This window comes from Podospora pseudocomata, assembly GCF_035222375.1.
Source record: "Podospora pseudocomata strain CBS 415.72m chromosome 1 map unlocalized CBS415.72m_1, whole genome shotgun sequence".
Lineage (NCBI taxonomy): Eukaryota > Fungi > Ascomycota > Sordariomycetes > Sordariales > Podosporaceae > Podospora > Podospora pseudocomata.
In genome coordinates this window covers 5,860,182-5,883,792 of record NW_026946363.1, presented here as the reverse complement: position 1 = coordinate 5,883,792, position 23,611 = coordinate 5,860,182, and the positions used below count along the sequence as shown (strand labels likewise).

Here is a 23,611-nt window from a genome sequence, read left to right as displayed (position 1 = left end):
AAGTCAATCACGTCTCCCAATCAATAACCACTGGGTCCTGCATCGTCCCCGCATCCAACTCCATAAAGTCCTCCTCCCTATACTCCGGCCACCCGTCCGTATCAACTTCATACCCCCGGGCCTCACACCTCGCCCGCCTGCCAACCCCCTCCCTCCCTCCGTCCCACCGTCCAGTCATCGTTGCTGACCACCCCCTCGCGGACTCCCCCAGGTACTCCACCTCCTCATCATCCAACTTCATCGGCTGGTCCTTTGTGCCCAGGCCCCCCAGGCCCAGAAACTGGAGCTCGTCCCTCTCCTCGTCCGAGTCTGGGATTGCAATAGGGGAACTGTCACCCGACGAGGACGAAGGAGGTAAGTTGCTGCCAGCCACCCCGTCCTGCTTCCTCAAAAAGCGGATGAGATGCTCGTATAGCACCCTCACCACCGACGGCGCGAAAGCATTGCCGATCTGCTTCTTGACATTGGTTTCGGAAAACTGATGCCAGCGTGGAAACCCCTGCAGCACAGCATATTCCAGATCAGTGAATTGCCTCTCCCCCAACCAGTGGTAATTCTGGCCGCCAGAGCAGGTGATCGTGTTGACCGGCTTGCTCGGATCCCAAGGGCGCTTGGGCGGGTCAAACCGATGAACGGTGGCCAGATTGTGCATCGGATGGCCGCTTTTGATACGCTTGATCGCCAACAACGCTTGGTAGGGGGTCACGACAGGCTTCAGGCCGTCGACCTCGGGTGTTTTGGAGTGGGTAGGGGGAGGAAACGGGGGAAGCTTCTCGCCTGGCCCAGCACCGATGATGACCAGCCGGCGACGGGTTTGGGCGAGGCCGTACTGGTTCAGGTGGAGGATTTTGTACCTGAGGGAGTACCCGTGCGAGGTGAAACCTTGCAGGAAGGTGTGGAAATACAGACGGAAACGATCGTGGACGAGACCGAATGTTTGCTCCACCGTGAAAACCCTGGGGCGGAGCTTCTTGATGAGGTCGGTGCAGCTGAAGAGGACAGCGATGTTCTTCTCGTCATCTTTCCCGGCGACGGTGTGAGCCGGGGACCAGAACTGACACGGAGGGGAGAGGTGGAGGATGTCCGGGTAGGAATGCTCGGGCGGGAGATCTTCGGTCACAAAGTCGGTTACCTCTTTTTGGTAGATATGCGTGCCGGGGAAATTGCGACGGAGGGACCTCGCGGCGGGCTCCCAGTGGTCGAGAGAAAACAGAAGTCGGCAACCGGAGCGCTCGATACCCCGAGAGGCGCCACCCGCACCGGCGAAAATATCCGCGGCAGTATAGCGCTGCCCGGGCTGGAGATCACTGGCCTGTTCTGACCCTTCGTCCTCGAGGTCGAGAACTAGACCGGGGCTGTCCCGGTTGGGGATGTGTGAGCCACCAGGGACAACACCCCCTCTCCACCTGTTCACCATCTGTGCGTCCTTCACTCGGTATCGGTCATCAACCTCATCCTCGCTTAGCCTGACAAAGGCGAACTCGCAGGCGGTTTTCGTCCTCGGATGGCGGTGCTCCTCTTTCCTCCACCGGCAGACGAGAGGCCCAGACTCCTTGATCATCTCCTTGCCCAGCCGGTGATATTCGTTAGCGTTGAACCGGTAATCTGGGAAGTCGGCATTGGTCATCCGGAGATCCCTGAGCATCATCACCTGCCTGGGATCCACGTCGATGAGGGCTTGCTCCTTCCAACCCCGCTTGTCTGAGGTTTTCATCTTGGCGATCAAGCAAACCTCGTTCAGCTTCTTGGGGAGGCAGCCTTGGAAGTTCCGGCTCCTGCGGAAGCCCCAGCCGCGGAGCACGACGAAAGTTCGTTCAGGCTCGGTAATCTTCACGATGGAGAGGATACGGAGAAACTCGATTGCCTCTTGGTCCACGGAAGGTCGGAGCTCCACCGTCATGTGTGGCGTAAGAAGAAGCCCGTCGTCCAGTGTCCAGTATTGGAGAATGTCCTCATCGCTGGCTGTCGCCGTCCTTGGCCGTGAAGTTGCCGCGTTGTCGTCGGCATCTTCGGTAAGGTCAATTACCTCGTACAAGTCGCCCTCCAGTCGGCCCTCGGCCCGGTACTCCTGGTCCAACTCCTCAAAAGGGTTGACCTCGTTGCCGTACTCGTCGACTTCGAAAACATCGTCGACATCGAATCTTTCTTCGAGAAGAAGATGACCCTCCTCAAGCTCATGCTTGATACCTGACAACGACTCATAGCCATCGTCGTCATCAATCACGAGTGGCTGTGACACCGACCCCGGGTTGTAGATTTCGGCCATTTTTTTGTGCGAGTAACAACAACTTGACAATTGTGACAAGTGAGTACTCTAAGGGGCTAAAGGTCTATGACGGCTGTTCAGCTGGGTCAGTTGAGGGTACCGAAAATGAAGCGGAGTCTTGAAACGATAGCTTACAAGTCAGAAAGGGAGCTCTAATGCTTGATCTGCCCTTATAGCTGCTTTTGGTTGTCAGAGAAGGAAGCTCGAAAATCGGAATTGAGAAGATCGGCTGCTACTTAAAAGTCTTTTGTTTTGGGGGGGGGGGAGGCAAATATATAGCGGTGCTTTCGGTCGAGGAGAGCAAACAATAAATAATTGTTGGGGTCCTATTGACTGCAAAGAAAAAGGCCCTTATCTCTTATTCACTTGATAGTGAAAGGCGCGGCACAATAAGAAGTGAATGGGAAGAAGGAGCAAGAAGGATAAGGGCAACCGCTAGCCCACTCACACATTTGCTTGCTCGACAGATACTGATCCAGAGCGGGAGCTTGGACTTCCAGATTGTGTGATAAGGAAGCGAATCTGCCAGAAACTTTCTTACCAGAGATATGGACTTGTAAAAGGCAAGGCTGCTGGCAGGGCAGTGTGCTGAGCGGTGGTGAAATGGACGCAGATGAGGATTTGGTGGGCGAAGCTGAGTGGTCAGTGATTTTGAGGGGTGGTGAGGCAGGAAGTGCTCGAGTCGCAAAGTCGTAGAATTGTATCTGGGTTGGTTCGACGACGGAGTACTCAACAGGGGTCGGCTCACTTGCTGAGTCCGTAGGGCATTTGGAGCTGGGAAGGTCAGTGATAGGGAGAGTCTCTCAGCAAATTGGACCTGGATGCTTGAATAGTGAACTTCATAGCTCCGTGAAGGAAACCCTACTAGCTCAAGGTTATTTGAACTAGTAAGAGCATCACTGTGACGGAACGTTCTGTCATAATTCCCATGATGTTGCGGAAGAGCTCGGTAGGGGGTCGGCCGCCATAAGATGGGCCGCTTCCCCCACCTCCACTGTATCAAACTCATTGGGACAATCAAAGATCATGGCCATCTGCTGTGCTCTTTATCAACAAGATGTCGATATTTCCATTTTAGGGTAAAGTGAGGGTCTCAGACAAGGACAACCGGTGAGCCATCCACCTGTGTCGAAGTGGTGGAAGTGGTTGTCGGAGCAGCGTGATATGGTCTGAGCGTCGGCAAGGGGTGGGCAATTTCCCGCTTCAGGGCAGCCACGAAAAAGAGAAGGTGTATCACAGAAAGAAGATAGATAGCTCAGATATCCGGTCAGTATCATTACTCTATGGCAAACCATGTTCCACAACTTGTGCCGCTGCGGAATTTGAAGATAGCCGCATTCAGGGGCTGATGTTTGTCAACAGATCCAGAACTTAGTTGGTTACGTCACTGGGAAGACCAATGGGTTAGGGTTGTTTCAGCTTGAGTGGAGTGCACGGGGAAACTGTTCCCGGCTTTCCGCATGCTCCACCCAAGAAAAATAATTCCTCGCAGCCTGCAGCAATTTTGGAGCTTGAAAATTGCTTCAACTTTCTTTGCTATCCTCACCCATCCTCACCCAGTTCACGGAATCCGATGTCACACACACCGACAATATAAATAATCTTTGAGTAAGTCACCCTCTCTATGACATTTTCCTTGTTGCCTGATGACTTTACGATATGACAAAACCTTGACTGCCGAGACTGTTTGTGCGGAGAAAATATCCATTGCTGAACAACATACAAAATCACACCTTTGTACCACTTCGATGTGTTGGCCATTTGACTAACAGATTTTGTTCAGGTTCAGACGATGTTGTATTAAGTAATTATGACTCCCATCAAAGAGTAGAATAATAACATGATCGATTCACCATGTCAATTTACCATTGTTTGCCATATGATTGTTAAGCTACCCAATGCTTCAAAAGAAGGTAGCCCCAGCCAGTATCAATTGTGGGTAATCTTTGGTCTCTCTCAGGTCGCGCAGCTGATATTGGGCGGCCGGCTGTTTAGCGTGGTGATTTGTCATGGCCTTGGATCTACTTGCATGTCTCATTCCATCTCGTGACTTCAGCAGCTCGGGTTGGTGTGTGCTTTAGAGAGAGTAAAGGAACATTCACCACAAAGTTGATTACACACCATTTTCAAGTCATAGGAAGACTATTCAGACTTCAGATGACATCTTCCTGCGCCGGATTCATGCTTCAAGGCCCAACATACACGACACATTGGCCCCCTACTCCAGACATTTGAACCACCAGTACTCTTCTATATACCATACTCCCACCACCGGGCAAGCAGGCTCAAATTCCGTCCATGGCTTTCGACGGGTATTCTCAGTGCTTCGAAGGGCTTTCCATCTTGTTATCTTGTGGAAGCCCTCGCTCCTGCCTGTATTCACAATAGAGATCCAGCTTCTACCAACAACTGGCCGAGAACCCAGGTCCGTCCGATGTTTTGTACCTTATCTCTCCTGCCTAGCCACTCCTGAATGAAAGCTCTGTAGTATCAGCCGCACTGTAATACCGCTACTCTCGGCGGTAATCTGGCTGGTGAATTTGGTCTCGGACGGAAAGAACAAAGCTTTATCGGGCAAGCCATCTCACGGCAGGTGGGGCGGCCGATTTGCTCTGGGATTTACAGGACCTGTTTCTTATCGGTCTATACATCTTGAGTTCTCTCACTCCTGGAGGGGTTGTGAAAACTTCCTCCCTTTCTCTTGCCTCAGAGACTTCTCACATACCCCTGAGTGGGAATATCGAGCACAGCGAAGCTCTATCGGGCAAACCGACCAGGCATCTCGACGAACACAAGTCTCACAAAAGCCTATCAATACATGTATGAAAACTTTATGCAACACTCCTCGATCTCGTGCTGACCTTCTCTTCTTAGTCTTCGCAACAACTTGTCAATTCTCTCACGTATCATCATCACCATGCGGACTCGCGGGGCAGCAAGACGAGCTGCCCAAGCTGCGGCAGCGGCCGAAGGCCCTCTTGTTCCAATTCTCCAGACGACCAGAGAAACTCCGACCGGCGCTGAAGACAATGCTGTGATTGCGGGAGTTTCACTTCTTGTCCCACTCGCCCCCCCTAGCAATTCAGTGCCTGCAAAGTCTCCAGCGCATTCTCCCGCTGCCTCATCGACTGAGCCTATCACCCCCCCAGACATTGCCACCCCTAAGCGCAAGTTTGAAGCGACGTTGGCTGAACCGTCGGCTACCAAGACTCCTGCGAAACGCACACGTCGGACCAAGAAGACCGCTCAGCCTATCAAAGGTGGTTGGGTTCTTCCCCATGGTATGGGTTTGGTCACGCAGAATCCAGCTGTTGCCCTAGATGCGACCGAGAAGACTTCAGTGGGCAGTGAACCCGAGCCCATTTCTGAAGACAATTCGGCAGATCAACTCCAGACGGACGAACACCCCGCCGTCCCAGATCCCGAGATCGCTTTGACGCCACCAACCTCACCTTCCGCGAGTGCTCAGCCTTCAATCAAATCTCCGTCTGAAAGAGCTGCCCCAAGAAAAGCAGCTGGCAGAAAGGCTGCCCCCAGAAAAGCAGCTCCAAAGACTGCAGCCAGACAAAAACGCATTGGCTATCGTGTCACCAAAGCCAAAGCCCCTTCAAAAGAAGACAGCAAATCAGAGACATCCAGTCAGCTGGAAGTAGATGTTAAGCAGGAAGTAGCTGTCGAAACTGCCTCAAGGATCACGGAGGCAGAAACAGTTGCCGGTGACCCCGAGACTGTTGACCAGAACCTGCATGTCACACACCAAGAAGAGATCATTGGCCGGGTTACTCGTTCCCGTACTGCCGTCACCGCCCAAACAGTGGTCAAGTATGAGGAAAAGATCCCAGAGCAGACCCTTGTTGTTACCAAAAAGGAGGAAGTCGCTGAGGAAAAGACCAGCATTGTTGCGACTACTCGAAAGCTCATCATCTTCAAAGGCGCCACCTTGAAGGACAACCTCGTCACCAAAAGTCTGGGGAAGATTGTGGTGGATGCCTCACAGATTCTGAATCCCGACTACAGAACCCAAGTCAAGCGTGGCCAAAACAATCCTTACGGGTTGACGCCCGGTTTCAGCCCATATCCCTACAGAAGAGTCCCCAGCCCCGAGGCCTGCGAAGAGGTTCACAGGATCCTGACGGAGATGCACGGGGAGGTTAAACAGCCGGACAGAATCCCCACAGCCTCTCTGGAAATTGCTGGTTGCGGTGAGGTACCTTGTGTCCTTGACGCTCTTTTACGTACACTCATCAGCGGCAATACTTTGATGGCCATGGCTGATGCAGCGATCAGAAATTTGGGGAAAGATTTTGGGATTCGTACAGAGGGAAGCGGTGCGGGTAGTATTGATTGGGAGAAGGTGCGGGTTTCATCGCCCCAAGCCCTGGTGAACTCGATCAGAATCTCTGGCAATGGCCCCAAGAAAGCTCAACACATCAAGTTAATCCTGGACAAAGTGTATGAGGAGAACCTTGAGCGCATGAAGCAGGCTGGCACTGCCGAAAACACTGACAAGGATGGCACTCCCCCCGATCTTCTTTCGCTCGACTACATGCACGCCATGACCAAAGACCAAGCGATGGAAAAGTTTGTGAGCTTTCCTGGAATTGGCATCAAGACAGCCGCCTGCGTCTCACTCTTTTGCCTGCGCATGCCGTGCTTTGCTGTCGATACCCATGTTCATAAGTTTTGCCGCTGGCTTGGTTGGACGCCAGTCAAGGCTGACCCTGACAATGTCTTTCGCCATGGAGATTTTATGGTGCCGGACCATTTAAAATACGGGCTACACCAGTTATTTATTCGTCATGGACAGACCTGCTTCAAATGCAGGAAGAACACCAAGCCTGGCACCAAGGACTGGCTTGGGGCCCCCGATTGCCCGCTTGAACATTTGCTTGATCGAAGCAAAGACGATGCTAAGCCACCGGCGCCCAAGAAACCGAGAAAGATGAGAAAGAAAGCAGAACAGGACGAGGATTCGGAAGATTCGGTTGCTGTCAAGGGAGAGGAATTTGAAGATGAAGGCACAGACGATGAAGATGAGGAGCAGCATGGCCCAGAGCAGATGGCTGACGAGGAGGAGAAGGACAATGAGGAGGAGAAGGTCAGCAAAGAGGAGATGGCCAATGAGGAGGAGGATGAAGTTGAGGAGGACGAAGAAAACGGGAAGATTGACGAGGACAATGAGGATGATGATGATGATGATGAGGAGGAGGAGGAGGAGGAGGAGGAGGAGGAGGAGGAGGAGGAGGAGGAGGAGGAGGAGGAGGGTGAGGATGAGGATGAGGATGAGGATGAGGGTGATGATGGTTTCAATCAAGAGGAGGAGGATGCTAATGTGGATGAAGGCATGGATCGTGTGGAAGAAGATGACGGAGAGGATGCTGACGAGGAAGAGAATGAGGACCAGGACGTTGATATGGAAGATGAGGATGAGATTTAGAAGGACGACATGGATCATGACGCTTAAATCGCAGTGCGGGGTGATTGTGGCATTGCCATTAACACAGTGGTTTTCATGAGCTTGCAAACGGCGAGAGAGCATTTGATTCAACCATGTTGACGCTTCTCATAGTTGCGAAAGGTTGCCGATGATATCGGTTGATAGGGAATATAGAAACGACGGGCTCAAACTTCCAGATAGCGTATAGTTTGCCAATGATTCATGTGTACATCCAGTCAACCCAAGGTGCTGGATCTGATGAAGTGATGAAGTGAAGTGATGAAGTGCTACGGAGTAACCAAATGTTGGTGATGTTAACAGGCACGACAGTTCAAAGGACCCCACTAGGTCACCCACCCACTCAAGCCTCAAGCTCTTGCAGGGGTTCTAATTGTTGCCCCACCTAAAGTGCCCCACAGACGGCACGACGCGCTTGCTGTGGGATCAACTTCTCAAAGTTCGCGACTGCCCCAGAAATCCAGAAGCTGCAATCAAATCCACCCACGCACTGCAAATATTTGGCAGGTCAGCGCATTTTGCTTGCCACCTGCCCAGGGCCACGTGAAGAACCTGGCATTGCACAGATTTGCTTCCCTCAGGAAATTTCTAGAGAGATTGACCGTGGCTTCCACTGCTGGTTCTTTTTCTCTTTGACTCTGACCCGATATCCCTGGTTTTCTCTGGGGGTTTTCTTCTCTGCATGCCCCTACAACAACTTGACAGTATTAGCACCAGGTTGCCGATGGATGGTCTGCCCTGACCTAATCTTCAATAAACCACATCGGTACAGCGTTCGATACATCGACGTTGTTCGTCGAGCCAACCGCAGCCATGGAGGGCAATCTCGAACAGACCATCATCGAATGGCACAATGATTTCGAAGACTTCCCACCCGACGCTCACCTGTGCTGCCCGAAATTAAACGACGATGATCTCACCGACTATGAGAACCTCGACTTTCCCGATGAGCCCGACGAGTCTGGCGGCGGCGCCGTGTCCGTCGAGGAAAAGAAAAAGCGAAACGAGGACTACAAGCATCGCCTCCAGATATCATACAACCTCAGCCTCCTGATGGGACTCCCGCCAGAGCGCTCGAGCACATGGCTTCCTGATTGGAAGGAGCGTGTTGAAACATACCTTACACGGTGCGACTCATGCATACGACGCTGGCACCGAGCACGGGAACCCTTTCTGCAACGCCTCCCCGAGTAAGTAGTTATCAGGCGGACTTGAGTACCCAAAGGTTGGTTCTAATGTGCTGTAGATGCCTGCGCCCTGAGCATATCCGTGTCATGGAAACCCACCTGGACGATTTCGACAGGGTACGCATCGATCGTGGGTTGAAGGAAGCCAGAGAGATACTTGAAAGGAATGGTCCGATGACAACAACGAAGTTGGTCCAGCACAGCATCTCGGCAGTCTTGGCTCTCTTCGAGGCACTCTGCAGTTGGAAGTATCTTGCGTTCAAGGATCGCATCCAGGACTTTGACTATGTTTTTGAGAACACCCAGCGTAAGAAGCCCGCCAAACTGCCTGGCGGTTTGCTTCCATCGATGACGTCCTTTCTCTTCTCCGAGTCAAAGTACAAGAGGGACTTTGCCGAGGCCGCTTGGGACCGGCGAGAACCCGAAAGCTTGAAGCAGGACGAGTGGGATTGGGCCGTATCTCCCTGGTTGACAGAGTCAATCCTGTGGGTTTCGATGAGCAGAGGGGGCAACACTCCAGATAAGATACCCAGATTCTGGCGGGGCTTTTCGAAAATACTGCGGCTGTTGGGCGAGAAACAAATTGTGAACTGGCTTCGAGCAATGGAGGTCTCGCCCAATATTTATTTTCTTGCCTTGGAGCACTTGATGACGGATTCAGACGAGGCCCTGTTGTCGGTCTTGCAAGGACTCCAAGGTCTCATGGAAAAGGCACCCAAAGCGTTTTGGGCTGCGTTTGCTCAGCTTTCGCCCAGCACCTTGGTGGAGCAAATCTTCATGAGCCCAGGCTTTCGTCCGCTCCTGAACAATTCGCTTCTGCCCGAGAGGATGGAATCGGGAGGTGACAGTGGCGACAAGGTACCGGCATTGGCTGGCTGGCTAATGGCCTTCATACGTTCACTGCCGCAAATCCAGCGCTCAGATGCATGCGATACTGTTTTGCAGCATCTCCTGAGCACGTTTCGGCAGGATCCGTCGTGCGACCGCTCAGCACACGCTACTTGCACTCTCTCGGGTTTGGTTGCTCTCCACGAATGCTTGAAGGGCTTCTTGGACCCAGAGAACCCATTCGACACACAGACATCCCTCATCACGGTCAATCAGCTGCTGAACAAAGTACTCCAGTATGGTGAAGTCATCATTGGGGCCGGAAAGCTGAGGCCTGGGGACACATACAACATCGGTCTCTCCAAGGCCGGCATAGCCATTATTCACTCAGCTTTGGCCCTTGATGCGCGAGCCACGGAGATCGAATGGAAGGCCCTAGTTGATCGCCGGCCAGTCCAAAATATTATGAATAGGGATTCCGGGAAACTGTGGGAGTCTTTTCTTGAGATGCTCTGGCCCTCTCAGCTCGGCCATTTCGAACTGGCAGAAGCTATGCTACAAGCTACCCTGCCGCTACGTGCCATCGAGAAGTTCATCCCTAAGCGAAAGGAGAAGCTCAAGAAGGAACACGAGGTATTCAACAATCGATATCAACAACAAACAGCTGCTATTGGAAAAGTCCTGAACCGCATGACCGACTTTACGCAGTCAGAGCTAGCAAACCTGTGCTCCAGTTATGGCAGGACGATCCAAGCCATCGTGTCATCGCTCATCCATGGCGAAGAGGCAATTCGCGAAGCTGGCTTTGAGCTGATCAAGGCCATAACTGACGAAATGGTTCGTAGCGATGCCATTGAAAGGATGGTGGAGAGGCATTTCCAGCCGTTTGTGCAAGCTATCACCAATGCTGTTGAAACCATCTCGGCGTACAAGGGTGAAGGTGCACCTTGGACTCACATGATCCCCATCCTCCAGTGCAGCGACTTCGTACTGAATGGCCTTTGCGATCCATCGTCCGGTCAGTTGAGACGCAAGACCCTGACGGCCGATGAGCGGGCCGTCGTCAAGAGCTGGTGGAGAAGTGTTTGGAGGGCCATCGATCACTCGTTTAGGATGATGAGGAAGTGGCACGAGATGGTCGAGAAGAAGGTGATGGAGGACTTTTGTCGAGATGTCATGGAGCTCGCCAACAAGCTGTTTGAGCAAGATGGTGTTCTTGCCTCTGCTCTAAGCCACCAAGAGAGCAGTGAAACTGGAATCCCGGCCTCAGACGCCATGAGGGATGTCCTCGAGCCGCCTCGGTTCTATTCTTTCTCGCTGGTGGACATGCTTCAGCTCCGTGATCAGTACCTTATCTCTGGTATTATCAGGATCGTCAAGCAGCTGATCACCAGAATGAAGCAGCAGGACATGGCACTGCCTCCAAACACCTTGTTACACCTGGGCAAGATGATCAAGGACGCCAAGCGATCACATGGCGCCAGGCCAGAGTATCCTACTAAGACAAATCTGACGGACGAGCAGCGCATTGAACTACTCAAGGCTCTCGGAGAGGATGCCGTGATCGAGGAGCAGTTCATGGGCATCAAACCCGGCGAGAAAGAGGCTAGAGAGCGCGCTCTCAAGCAGAGCAAGCTTGACTTCTTCAAGGCGACCTCCAAGGACTACAAAGATCCTCTGCTCAGCCTCACACCGACGTATGACAAGAACAAGTCGAAGCTGGAGCAGCTGAAGTCCGAGATTGTCAAGCCCAAGCAGCCAACAGTGCTTAGTCCAGCCGCTATTTCTGCAAAGCAGGCCTCTCTCAAGGAGGCGCGAGCTAGGGAGAAGGCCGAGAAGGCCAAGCGTGACGCCGAAGCTATTGCCAAGGCCAGAGCTTTGCGTGCGCCGACAAAGATTGTGGCAGGTGAAGGCTCTGGTTTGCAAGGCATCGCTGGTGCAAAGGGCAAAGACCATGCCCCGGCGTTGAAGGACGAAATCATGGTTGGGTCGTCTTCGGAGGACGAGGACGAGTCGGATGATGATGATGAGGTGATTGTTCTCAAGGCCAAGAAGGCGAACAAGACCTTGAGCGAGGCTGATCAACGTCGTCTTGAGCTCTTGATGGCGAAGAACCGCGGACCTGTGAAGAAGGTCAAGCTCATGCGGTCCGCCAAGGATATGCGTGCTCGTTTGATCCCCCCGATGGACACACTTCACCTTGCGATTCTTGAATGGGATATTTTTCATGAAGGGAATGACCCTCCAAATGGGTATCGCTGTGCGGAAGTCTCCAACACGTACAACGATCCCGTCAGCTACAAGCAAACGTTTTTCCCCCTGCTCATCAATGAAGCCTGGCGGTCGTTCGTGACGGCCAAGGATGAAACTACCTCGAAGCAATTTGGGATCAAGGTTTTGAGTCGTATGGCGGTTGACAAGTTTGTCGAGGTCACGGCTTCGGTGCCTGCTGCGGTTTCCAAAGACCGTGGTCTCTCGGAAGGCGACATTGTTTTGATGTCAAGAGGAGAGGATCCCTTGAACCAACCGGAGGAGTTGCATTGTCTTTCTCGTATCTGGAAGACAACCTACAAGAAAGACATCGTCGAGGTTGTCTATCGGTTGAATGGTAGGGGAAATCCAATCCATCAGGTCCTTGTTCCGGGTAGCGAGTTCTCGGTGGTCAAGATCACCAACATGACCACAATCGAGCGCGAATATGCTGCTCTGGAAAGCTTGCAGTACTATGACTTGATGGATGAGGTTCTCAAGGCTGAGCCGTCGCCGATGCTCAACTTTGGCGATCAGGCTATCAAAGGGGTGATGGACAACTACCAACTCAATCTTGGGCAAGCAAAGGCCATCTTGAATGCGAAGGAGAATGATGGGTTTACTTTGGTACAGGGCCCTCCGGGTACGGGCAAGACTAAAACCATTGTCGCCATGGTTGGCTGCCTGTTGTCGAACTCTCTCAAGGGTTCCAATGGTGCCGTCAGCATCTCTCGGCCGGGACTCACGGCAAAACCCACCACAGCCCCGGCCAGGAAGCTGCTTGTCTGTGCCCCCAGTAACGCAGCCGTGGATGAGCTGGTCTTGCGTCTCAAGCAGGGCGTAAAGACAATGAACGGAACCCACCACAAGATCGAGGTGCTGCGTCTCGGTCGAACTGACGCTATCAACGCTGGTGTTAAAGACGTGACCCTGGATGAGCAAGTCAAGGCACGGATGGAAGCGGTGATCAACAGCAGTGGACCCAGCGACCGCGAGCAAATGCACAAGGAAGCTGGCGAGATCAAGGTCAAACTCTCCGAGCTTCGGCCACAGCTTGATGCTGCTCAAGCTGCCGATGATCATCAGTTGATGAACAAGTTGAAGAGAGAGTACGACGACCTGATGAAACGCCGTGCCCACATCGGAGCTCGCATCGAGGCCGACAAGAGCAGTGGAAACACGTTCCAACGTGAGGTCGAGATCAAACGCCGACAGGTTCAGCAAGAAATTCTCGACAAAGCTCAGGTCTTGTGTGCCACACTGAGCGGTAGCGGCCACGAGATGTTCAAGAATCTCAATGTCGAGTTTGAGACGGTCATCATTGATGAGGCGGCCCAATGTGTGGAGCTTAGTGCACTCATTCCGCTCAAGTATGGCTGCTCAAAATGCATTCTGGTCGGTGATCCCAAGCAGCTGCCGCCTACCGTTCTCTCTCAGTCTGCTGCTAGATACGGCTACGACCAGAGCTTGTTCGTCCGCATGCAAAAGAACCACGCCAAAGATGTCCACCTGCTCGACATGCAGTATCGCATGCACCCCGAAATCAGCAGGTTCCCAAGCAAGGAGTTTTACGAAGGGTTGCTCCAAGACGGCGCCGACATGGCAGGCTTGCGTCTCCAGCCGTGGCACCAGAGCGTCTATCTTGGCCCTTACCGGTTCTTTGATGTCAAGGGTTCGCAATCGCGTGGGCCTAAAAACCAGTCCCTGGTTAACGAGGAAGAGCTCAAGGTAGCTATGAAACTGTACCAGCGCTTCCGCTCTGACTACAGCAACGTCGATGCCAGAGGCAAGATCGGCATCATTACTCCCTACAAGGCTCAGCTTCACAGATTGCGACAGAGGTTCACCGACAAGTATGGTGAGGGCATTACAGAGGAGATCGAGTTCAACACTACCGATGCGTTCCAGGGTCGTGAGTGTGAGATCATCATCTTCTCTTGCGTTCGTGCCAGCCCGACTGGTGGTATCGGTTTCATGACTGATATTCGCCGCATGAACGTCGGTCTGACACGTGCCAAGTCATCCCTGTGGATTTTGGGCGACTCCCGGGCGCTTCAGCAGGGTGAATACTGGAATAAGCTCATTGAGGACGCCAAGGAGCGTGACCGGTACACCACCGGTAACATTCTGGCCATGCTGGACAGCCGTGGTCCGCAGTTGCCAGCTGCCGCCTTTAAACAGCTGGGTGCCCCCCCTCCTGCACCATCTCGCCCACGCCCAACCGAAGATGTTGAGATGCCTGATGCGCCTTCTTCTAATGTGGAGATGCCTGATGCGCCTCCAGCCAACCTGCCATATCGTCGCCCAAGCGGTCCTCGTGATGACATGCCGCCCACTATCCAGCCAACGGTTGGATCAACAGGAAAGAAGCGGGCGCGCGATAGCAACGACGACGGCCGCCCGTCCAAAAAGGTGAATATCGACATGGAACGAAACGAAGAATCAAGAACGCAGACGACTGACACTCTACAATTAGATTCAACAGAACGCGAATGCGGCGCGTCACAATATGAATGCCGCTCCACCAGTCATGCCGAGAGCAGCCACGGTGAAGCCACCCATCGACCCGTCAGCTATGGAGGTGTTGGGCCTGGCGCCCCCGGAGAGGCCACCTGCGGCTCAACCTCCACGTCCGCAGCAATGGGGTCAGCAGCCTCAGGTGGCGAATGGGCCGGGACCAGGACAGGGCCCGAGACCGAACGGGCCGCCTAATGGACAGGGCCAGAGGCCTAGTGGACCCCCGCCCGGATCTAGGGTAAGTCATAGATGTGTCCTGCCAGTTCAGGGGAGTGCTGATGGATGAAATAGGGACCGGTACCGCCAGCACGCAAGCCAGCGAGCGACCCCTTTATTAGGCGGAAACCAGGGCCAAGACGTTAACCGAGAGACGTGTGGCTCATGATACGTTTGGAGATAGTGGGAGGGCGTGTTTGACGTTTAAAAACGACTTTATGCGTCCTCCGGTCACGGCAAATATCGGTTTTATTGTTTTTTTATGGTTTATATACTATGCTCATCAGTGGGAAGGCCTTGGGCATTTTCATGGCTAGACAAAGGCATTTGGTGGCATTGGTTGGCCACAGTCATGGAGCGGGGGGTTAACCATGAAGATTTCATGCTTAGATATTTGTAGAAGCGACCATAGAGGGTTTATGCCATGGCTCTGGGGCTGGGGCTCTAGTTTTAGAGTGGGGAGATGGTTGCTTGAGGTGAGGGTTGAGAGGGTTCGTGAGATGGCTACGTGAGGCGAGGTGAGGGCTTTGGGTGCAACAACGTGGCTGCTGCACAAATCGTGATTGTACTCGATGTCAACCTGGCATTGATGAGATTCGAACCTCGGACACACCATCATGGGTGCTACGGCTCCGCTTGTTCATCGACAGGCATGCTATACAGCACGATGGATTCCCCCTCCTTCTTCTTTTCCCCATCATGGGAACCTTCTTCCCAGATTTACTGGGACTGATGCCAATGTTTACCACCTTCTAGCGAACGGTGCTGGCCCGGTCGACGTTGTTGACAGTGGATTCCATTACCAAGATCACCGATCCGCCGGTTGACGATCGACCAGAAGCTTATTTTATGGGGATGAGATGGGAGAAGCTGCTTGATTGGTAGATATTCTCCGACTGTGTGGGCTTGGCAGGACGGGGGGCTTGGCGTTGATATGACGAGGACGTTGAAGACGTTGGGGAAGTGCAGGAGATGCAGTTAGCCTGCAGAAAATTGGTACGGCGTGTTTTATTTTGAATCTGAAACAGATCGTCTTTGCATATGTATGTGAGTCGGGATGCATAATACGTGCTTGAGGACTGGGAGGACTGGGCGGGCATTGCAGGAAGGCAACCAGTTGATGCCACGCATACCAGTTGCTATCTGAGGGGAGGTGTTGTTGAAGAGAGAGGGATGCCTCGGGTACACAAGTTGCGAGAGCTCAACTGGAGATATGGTAACGCATATCTGATTTCGGGGGTTGTTTTCCCGAGTCGAAACAGAGATCGTCAGGTCCTGGGTTTTGTCGTCAGTAGTAGGTCGTGTGGACGCGCTGGGAGGGGGGGGGGCCCAAGTCTTTCGGGAGCTAGCGCAGGGGTTTGGGAATCGGGACGGAGCGTTGAACCTTGGATCGGGGCTGCCTCGGCAGGTTGGGGATGTTGTTTGTTGTTGCTTTGCCATGCTCGCCATTCTGGGAGCGGATGTTTGAGGTTCGGCTGAGGTGAACACACAATGGAAGTAGGCGTGTAGAATCTGCCGGGTTTGTCGGGACGGGTGCGATTATTTCTAGGATGAGAGATGGGATATTACCTAAAAGACGCTGGTTATCAGCTAGCTCGGGTTTATTCGCGAGCGCTCAGACGGTGATAACTGCTGGGAAGCTTGCCACGCTCAGATGACGCTTTTCTCATGCGCGTTGCTTGGGACTAAGGGAGCTTAGTAGAAGGAAATGTTTGTTTGGAGTTGAGGTCGTGGAGGGGGAGGGGGAGTGGGCGATTACTTGGTTAATAGTCGACTCATCTCGCATTTTGGGAAGGGTGAGTTCATTCCCTCTTTTGTTTCTATATAGTCTTCATGCCCTGACGGGACTTGTTCGCATTCGTTCGTCTTCCCTTGCGGCAAACATGGTGCAGAGTCTCTAGCAGTTTTGATGATTGGATGACCAAAGTTATTTTCTAAGCCATTATTTTCTTTTTTTGGTTTCCTTTTTGAAGAGAAGGGGTCATTGCCCTGGTTAATATCGTACCCCTTATCCGATATTTGAGGGACCAAGAGCTGGGTTTTGGAGAGGTCCGCCTACCTACCCAGTGAGTGACCCCGGAGACACCTTCCGTAGATGACTAACATGGATCGCAGTCAGTAATTATCAAGCACGTTCGTCATCATGTCTTCGGAAAACATTGGCGGGATACGAGTGCAGAGGGAGACTGTGATTGTGGTGGAAGACAGTTCCCATCTGCGCAACAGGCGAGGCGGCTCTCTGGAGACCACCATCCATTCAAACGAGCTGGAAGAAATGGACAGCCAAATATCCCAGTACAGCCGGCCCAAGACCTTCCGCAAGCTTTCAAATGCTTCGAGCATTCTCACCGACATTTTCCGCCCAGACACCGACGAGGACGTCATTCGGCGCAAGATCAAAAGGGCGAACGACAGGGATAGCTCGAGGGCCCTGATTGAGTTTCTCCGCAACACCTCGCCACCACCCCAGAATTACATGTCCATTCCTGACACGTTTGAGTCTCCGCCTGTCACCACGAAGAAGAGACGCCCATTTTGGTCATTTTGGAAGAAGAAGGTCAAGAGAGGAAAGAAAAAGAAGGACGGAAGGCCCGCATCTGGTGGCGTGATTCGGCTGCCAGATACAGCTGTTGCTGGAACAACTACTGGTGGTTATCGCCACATCGCCATATCGATACCTATTGAGTACGACCATCTTGATGAGCCTACCCAAGAGCCCACCCCGCCGCCTTCAGATGACGAACGGGCTGGCACTGTCACGATTCTGCCGCCAGTAGAAGAAGAGAAGCGTGAGTCTAGCGAATCGGTTGCTTCAGGCACCACCAACGACAGTACAAGTGCCAACAGTGAGGAGTTGTTCCCGATGCTCCCGTCGCCAGAGTCGCCAATGGAAAGGCTCTCTACTGACCGCGTGCTCTCGGCCGCAGAACCCATAGCACAGGGGGGGACTGGGAGCCGGACACAATCTCGGCCACCCTCGCGGATGGCAAACTCTTCGGTCGGTGCCCACAGCATGATTACTATCCCTTCCCCCCATGAGCTGACACCGCTCCCAAAAGGCTCGATATCAGATTTCGTTCCAGTAGATGTCGTCACTGTCGACACTCGACCTCATACCGTCATGAGCAATCCTCGAAGTCTCGCAGATGAGCACCCTGCCATGGGCATCAAACGTGATGACACCGCCACCGCTCATACCTCCAATATGTTCCTTCGACAACACACGCTGGCTGCTATCCAAGACCCCCTGGATGCGGAACAAAGCGACAGAGAGGACATTCCGTCGACGAGACACTGCACACCTATGAGCCCTCACCCTCTGTCATTCCAATCAAGGGACGCTTCGATCTTTCCGCCTCTAGAACCTTTCTCGCCATTATCACCCAAACCGAAACCCTCTTGCACTTTCCGTATCACACCCATCATGACCGTTGTTGATGTGCAGCCAGTCTCAGCACGCCAGTCACCAGCTCCTCGTTTGAAGGAGCAGCGCAGTCTTGTCAGCAAAAGAAGCACTGTTTCCCCTCTCCACAGCACCCCTGAGATTCACATCACCGGCTCCGACACGTCCCCCCACTCTCAACATCATGGACGAAAAGTCCGCCATATGCCCAGCTTCTCCGACATGCGAAGCACGACCTCTATTGAACATCTCATTCTCGCGCGACACTCGAGTTTCGTTCCAACAGTTTCAACAAGCACCTCCTATAGCACCCTCCCTACCCGACCACCAACGGCTTGTTCATTCCGTCGTGCCTCTCCAGCAGCCGTCCCCCGGTCAGAGTCCCACCAGAACCTCCTACGTCAATACGAAGAACTCCGCTACACCCACAACCACGAAATTGAACTATTAGTTCAACGCCTCGACAGATTAGAATCGGTCAACAACCGCTGGCTCAACACCCTCATCCCCCTGATCGAGCGCCTGGCCCGCCGATTACCCTCTTCCAGATCTACATTGAGCACCTACAAAAGCACAAGCGACATCGCCTCGGGGGACGCCACGCCCAGAGTCACCACCACCACCACCACCACCACAAGGAGGAAACACTACTCCTGCCCTCAACACCGCAACCCCTGCCCTCAACACCACAATCCCTACCCTCGCCACCGTATCTCCTCAGAGGCCTCCACAAACGACAGTGACTCCCTTGACTACCGACACCTCTCCCACTCCAACCCACCCATCCCGGCGGGTTATCATTCCCGGTACTACGAGCCGCCACAGACAAGGAATACCTCTGATGTGAGCTCGCATTATTGGGATCCGAGTAATGATGACCTGTTGCTGCATTCGTACAGTCAGGGGGGGCAGGGGGTGGCGGTTGATCGGTTGCCGTCACGGCATGCGGGGGTGTCGTTGCTGGGAGGGGACTTTGGGACAATGTTTACGAGGCGCGTTAGGGAGGTTGAACAGAGACAAGAGGAAGAGAGGGGTGGGGAAAGCGGTCTGGGGAAGAGGGAGTGGCCTTGGCCGGGGATGTCGCAGCTGAGTGGGATGGAGACGCTGGAGCCGGTGATGAGGGGGTTGGTTGAGGAGATTGGAGCTGGAGAGGAGGGGGAGTTGAGAGAGGTGGAGGATCCTCTTGGGGGGCACAGATGATGGTGGATAGGGGAAAGGCTATAAAGTCTATATTTTATGTGTCATGTGATGGAGTTATGAGCTTTAGAAGTAAACGATTTTGGAATCGATTGGATTGTTTGCATGGCACACTCTCAGAGGGTGGTTGTCTCCAGCCTTGACCGAGTATGGGTGATTAGATTGCGAAAATAGGCAGAGTAGTCACCACAGCTGCTGCAGCTAGATGACGGTTGGTGTGAGATGGCCCATCAGTCAAACAGATACATCATAACAGAACTCTGTATGAGAAACGAGGCAAACATCGCCTTCAGAACCCAACCAACAACACCCAACCCCAGAGCTCCTGCTATTTTTACATATACCGACAGGGCGAGATGCAGAATCTTCACCTTGTCATAATCACCTCCTATCACATCTCCACCTTCACCTGGCCCCCTTGCAACGGCACCAAACCTACAATAACACAAAGGGCGTCGACAGGAGGTCATCAAGCGAGAGGTCACGACTACTGTGACGACCAAGAAGCTAGTCATCTTCAGAAGGGATCACTTTGAACGGCAAGCGGTTACGCCCAGACTCTTACTCTGGTACGTTAGGGCAAGGGGGTCTGTTGGTGCAGGGTTTATGTTGGTGGAAAGTCAGGCAGCAACTGGGCAATAAGGGTGGCGTGAGGCGTGTTGCTTCTTCCTCTGAGAATCAGACAAAGACTTGGATTAAGAGCTGTCTAGGTAGGGACTAGTATAAGCAGCGAGGGAAGCCCGCTACTCCTAAATAATTCTCAAGCAACAAGCCGAGCCTGTTGGGGAGCTGTGTCCGGTGACTCGCTTAAGACACCGCATCACAGGTACTATTCTAGGTGCCACTAGCACCTGGTCGTTTAATATCCCCCTACCCGCAGGTTATATACCATTTATCTCGGTGCCGTTACCCTATGGTTAATTGTCTTGGGGTCGTTCCTGGCCTCGTGGCTTACCGTAGTTGCGTAACTAACCGGACTTATGTATTTGCAACGCTAACATGGCTTAGCAGGTTATAATAGGTTTCCCCTCCTTTATAGTCGATATCCTAGAGAGAGTACTTAATCGCGTCCGTCGTCCTCGTCGTTAAACTAAGAGACGGTGCTATCCGAATACGTGTGGTAGTAACGTCCGCTCATAGCGTCCTTCTTCCAGTAGCTTCTGTACTTACTAATATGTCCGGAAGACCCGTGGGATGATTGTGAGGACGAAGCTTTTCGCTTGCTTCTGCTGCTGGGGGTAGAACCGTGTGTGGAGGAGGGAGCCTTCGACGAACGTGACGCCGGATGCGAGTGGTGTAAATACGAGTGGTGCGGTTACTGTGCTTGGGCTTGGGCGATGTAAGGGGTGTTGGCTGGTAGATAGGCATTGGTTCAACGACCTCGTAGTCGTCTTCGTCCTCGTAAGCGTCCAGTGGTTCGATGCCTAGCACAGGCAAAGTCGGCGCTCCCTTAGAGCTCCTTCGGCGATGGGGTGGAGGTCACTGCTGCCACGTTACTTTTCGTAATACTCCCTTAACTTGTCTCTTAACGCTTGTGACTGTCTTCTTGCGTAGTCCTGTTCGTTTCTAAGGCACTTCCAGCCCTCCTTATATTCTCTGTGGGAGTTAACTAAATTCGTCGACCTAATAAGAAACTGGTAATATTTCAGCGTAACGTCTCCGTGTGACGAACCTCTATCCAGAACTTCTAAAAGGGATGTTAGTTAAAAGTACTTTTAATCAATCCTAGTTCGGTGTAGCTAAAGAGTATATAATAGTGTATTTTAATCATGATAGCTAAAATACTAACGATTATAACTTATATTATATACTACGGAACTGTCTATCTATACCAGCCAGTTCCTCTCCTTTCTTACCCGAGCGACGGTACACCCAAGAGGGCAGAGTTGAAGAAATGCAACTGCCGAGGAGCCAATCACGTGATACCTCCGGATCAAACCCCCCTGAAGCCCCTGAGTTGGTGGAGTACATCTTCCATCATCACCAAAACCCAAGGTCAAACAAAGTCCAGAATTATCAGAAAACTGGGGTTCTACCTCTTTCATTACTATCTACCTCACATGTACTCATTTCTTCTGTGTATATCTTTGTGCAAAAACAGGCCATCATCCATGGCCAGCTAGAACCCTTTGACTGCATCCAGCTTCAGGTCGTAGGTAGGTATGTTCAATCCCAAACAACAAAAACATCCCAAATTAGTCCCCGAAAACCCAAAAAAACCAACCCGCCATCCAAAACATTATTTGCCCACTTGTTGCTGTTGTTCTTCTTGTTGTTGTTTTCCACCCAGTTCATAAATACATCCCAACAAAAATAAGCAAAATGCAAAACTGACTGGTAAAAACCGCCCGCCAAACCCCCCCAAAAAACTCCATGCTATTTTGTGCCGCCCTGTTGCCCATTTCTAAACCAGACCAGAAGATGCTGCGTCCCAGAAACAAAAAAAGCGTAAACACCATACTCGTAAACATGCTTCGCTTGACGCCCTGGGAGTCTCCCTCCTATTTTCAGACAACGACCTGCCTTTTTTTTTCGAAGCAGAAAAAAACGTCCCAATGTTGATGACAAGGGGAAACAATTGAATACATACGCCTCCCGCCACTCGACTTGATACAGGAAAACAGAGAAACTATTACAAGAGTTAAGAGGTGCATACCGGATGTCGCTTGTTGTGCTGAAATGAAGCAACATCAGTTCAAATATGTGACTGATAGATGAGTTGGCAATGGGCCCCGGGATGATATTGGCGGTCCAGCGCTGGCTGGACCACTTCACGCGCCATCTTGTAAAGGTTGACCCCTTCAGCAACTCTGACGGGGCGACATGCGTACTCTAATGTTGGCTGAACAGCTGGGGATTTTGGCAGCATCTTGTACAGATGACTGCCTTCGGCAACCTTGAATCGATTCTCGATGGGTTCACAGCTGTCGATCCACGCGTCTGGGCGAGGGCCATATTGTTGGAGCCACCGCCATCTTTGTTCGTCTCTTTTCGAGGCTGCCATCACACGTCAGTATGCAATTCGTTTGCAAATCGGTACAATGACAAAGCAAACCAACCTACCAAGTTCCTGAGCGGCGTCAAGGTAATTTTTTGGAAGCCAGTCGTACCGGTGTTCAACCAACTCCTCCGGCGATCTCTCAAGGAGGAGTCTCGGACGGCCATACGTCCGCACTTTGCTTTCTTCGAGTCGGTGAGGAACGCCCTTGTACACTACGTACTCGGCGTAATCCTCATTGAGGACCAAGTCACTGTTCTTGGGGTCCGCCCCTGCGGGGTTGGTTGTCAAGAATGGTGGCGAGTCCAAGACGAGTAGCTTCTCATCGGTGTTGTTCATGAGCGGAACCAGGAGATTCTGACGATAAAAATGCATTGGACCCCAGTGATTTTGCGATTATCCTGCGGGTCCGCAGCTGGCCACTGGTGGATGTAGGCACGTTCGATGTCCTTCCACGCCTTCGTGAGATCTTCTCTGTGATAGATAATAAAGTCTTGTTGTTCAGTCGTGTACTTCTGGTTGCTGCGCTTCCCCTTTTTGGCCTCGCCTGCAGTAGCAGACGAGGACTCGACTGCGTCAGTGCCTCTTACACGTTTTGTAGAGTATGGCTCGATTCTGGAGCTGTTTCTGCGCCCCGACCTGATGGGAAACTCGGGGGTTGACTGCCCGGAACTGGGAGTCATGGTTGTCGACTCGCCATCTGATGAGCCGCGGCGTGAGAGCGGTGGAGAGTACTGGCCAGACATCCAGGATCTCTCTACTAAGCTTGAGCGAGAGGTAGACCCATTCCAGGAAACCACCGAGAAAAATGAGCCCGATGGAGAGGGTGGAGCTGTGAAAGGGCCCCCGGGGTATCGAGAGCTGGGAGCTGGCACACTGGCCATGAGAGACCGGATTGACGGAATTTGTTGATCTGACGGTGCACGCGTCTGGGCCGTGATATGGTCCAGGGACAGTGATGGACGAACTTTCTGGATTATATCCATCCTGGACATTGTCGTTTGGGGAGTTGAAGGAGGTGTGAGGCTCAATGCCAAATTCGGAGGACTAGGTAATTTACCGTTGCCTAGGGTGCTGAAAGGTGTGGCCGGTGGTTTGAAATCCAGCTCAGAAATGCTGGGGATTCTGATGATAGCCATGGTGAAAGCCTTCTTGTGTTGTGATGGAGATGGGTGGTGGTGAATGGGTGGAGTGATGAGAGGATGCTTGTAGAACTAAGTAGAGGATCGTGGGATATGCCACTCTGTGAGGAAGCAGTGGAGGGTGGTATTGAAGACGAACCACGAGGGTGATC

General features: G+C 52.5%; 5 protein-coding genes across 5 annotated transcripts; 3 read left to right on the top strand and 2 right to left on the bottom strand.

Annotated features, from left to right (window-relative positions):
- Positions 1 to 7: 7 nt before the first annotated feature.
- Positions 8 to 2,266, bottom strand: QC762_119440 (uncharacterized protein; the record flags this gene model as incomplete). Its single annotated transcript, XM_062886382.1, has 1 exon — positions 8 to 2,266. One exon carries the CDS (start codon positions 2,264 to 2,266, stop codon positions 8 to 10), a length of 2,259 nt encoding a protein of 752 aa, XP_062749466.1.
- A 2,917-nt stretch (positions 2,267 to 5,183) lies between these two features.
- On the top strand, positions 5,184 to 7,703 carry QC762_119430 (uncharacterized protein; the record flags this gene model as incomplete). The annotated part of the gene is made up of 1 exon (XM_062886381.1): positions 5,184 to 7,703. One exon carries the CDS (start codon positions 5,184 to 5,186, stop codon positions 7,701 to 7,703), a length of 2,520 nt encoding a protein of 839 aa, XP_062749465.1.
- A 484-nt stretch (positions 7,704 to 8,187) lies between these two features.
- On the top strand, positions 8,188 to 14,866 carry SEN1 (DEAD-box type RNA helicase; the record flags this gene model as incomplete). Its single annotated transcript, XM_062886380.1, has 4 exons — positions 8,188 to 8,911; positions 8,968 to 14,398; positions 14,463 to 14,741; positions 14,795 to 14,866. The coding sequence occupies exons 1-4, from the start codon at positions 8,535 to 8,537 to the stop codon at positions 14,864 to 14,866; spliced, it is 6,159 nt and encodes a 2,052-aa protein (XP_062749464.1). The 5' UTR covers positions 8,188 to 8,534.
- A 1,996-nt stretch (positions 14,867 to 16,862) lies between these two features.
- Positions 16,863 to 19,322, top strand: QC762_119410 (uncharacterized protein; the record flags this gene model as incomplete). Its single annotated transcript, XM_062886379.1, has 1 exon — positions 16,863 to 19,322. The coding sequence occupies one exon, from the start codon at positions 16,863 to 16,865 to the stop codon at positions 19,320 to 19,322; it is 2,460 nt and encodes an 819-aa protein (XP_062749463.1).
- A 2,009-nt stretch (positions 19,323 to 21,331) lies between these two features.
- QC762_0019570 (uncharacterized protein) lies at positions 21,332 to 23,456 on the bottom strand (the record flags this gene model as incomplete). Its single annotated transcript, XM_062883067.1, is given in 3 exon segments — positions 21,332 to 22,316; positions 22,383 to 22,674; positions 22,680 to 23,456. Coding segments are annotated over 3 exon segments (1,371 nt in total). The 3' UTR covers positions 21,332 to 22,014.
- Between the last annotated feature and the right edge of the window lie 155 nt (positions 23,457 to 23,611).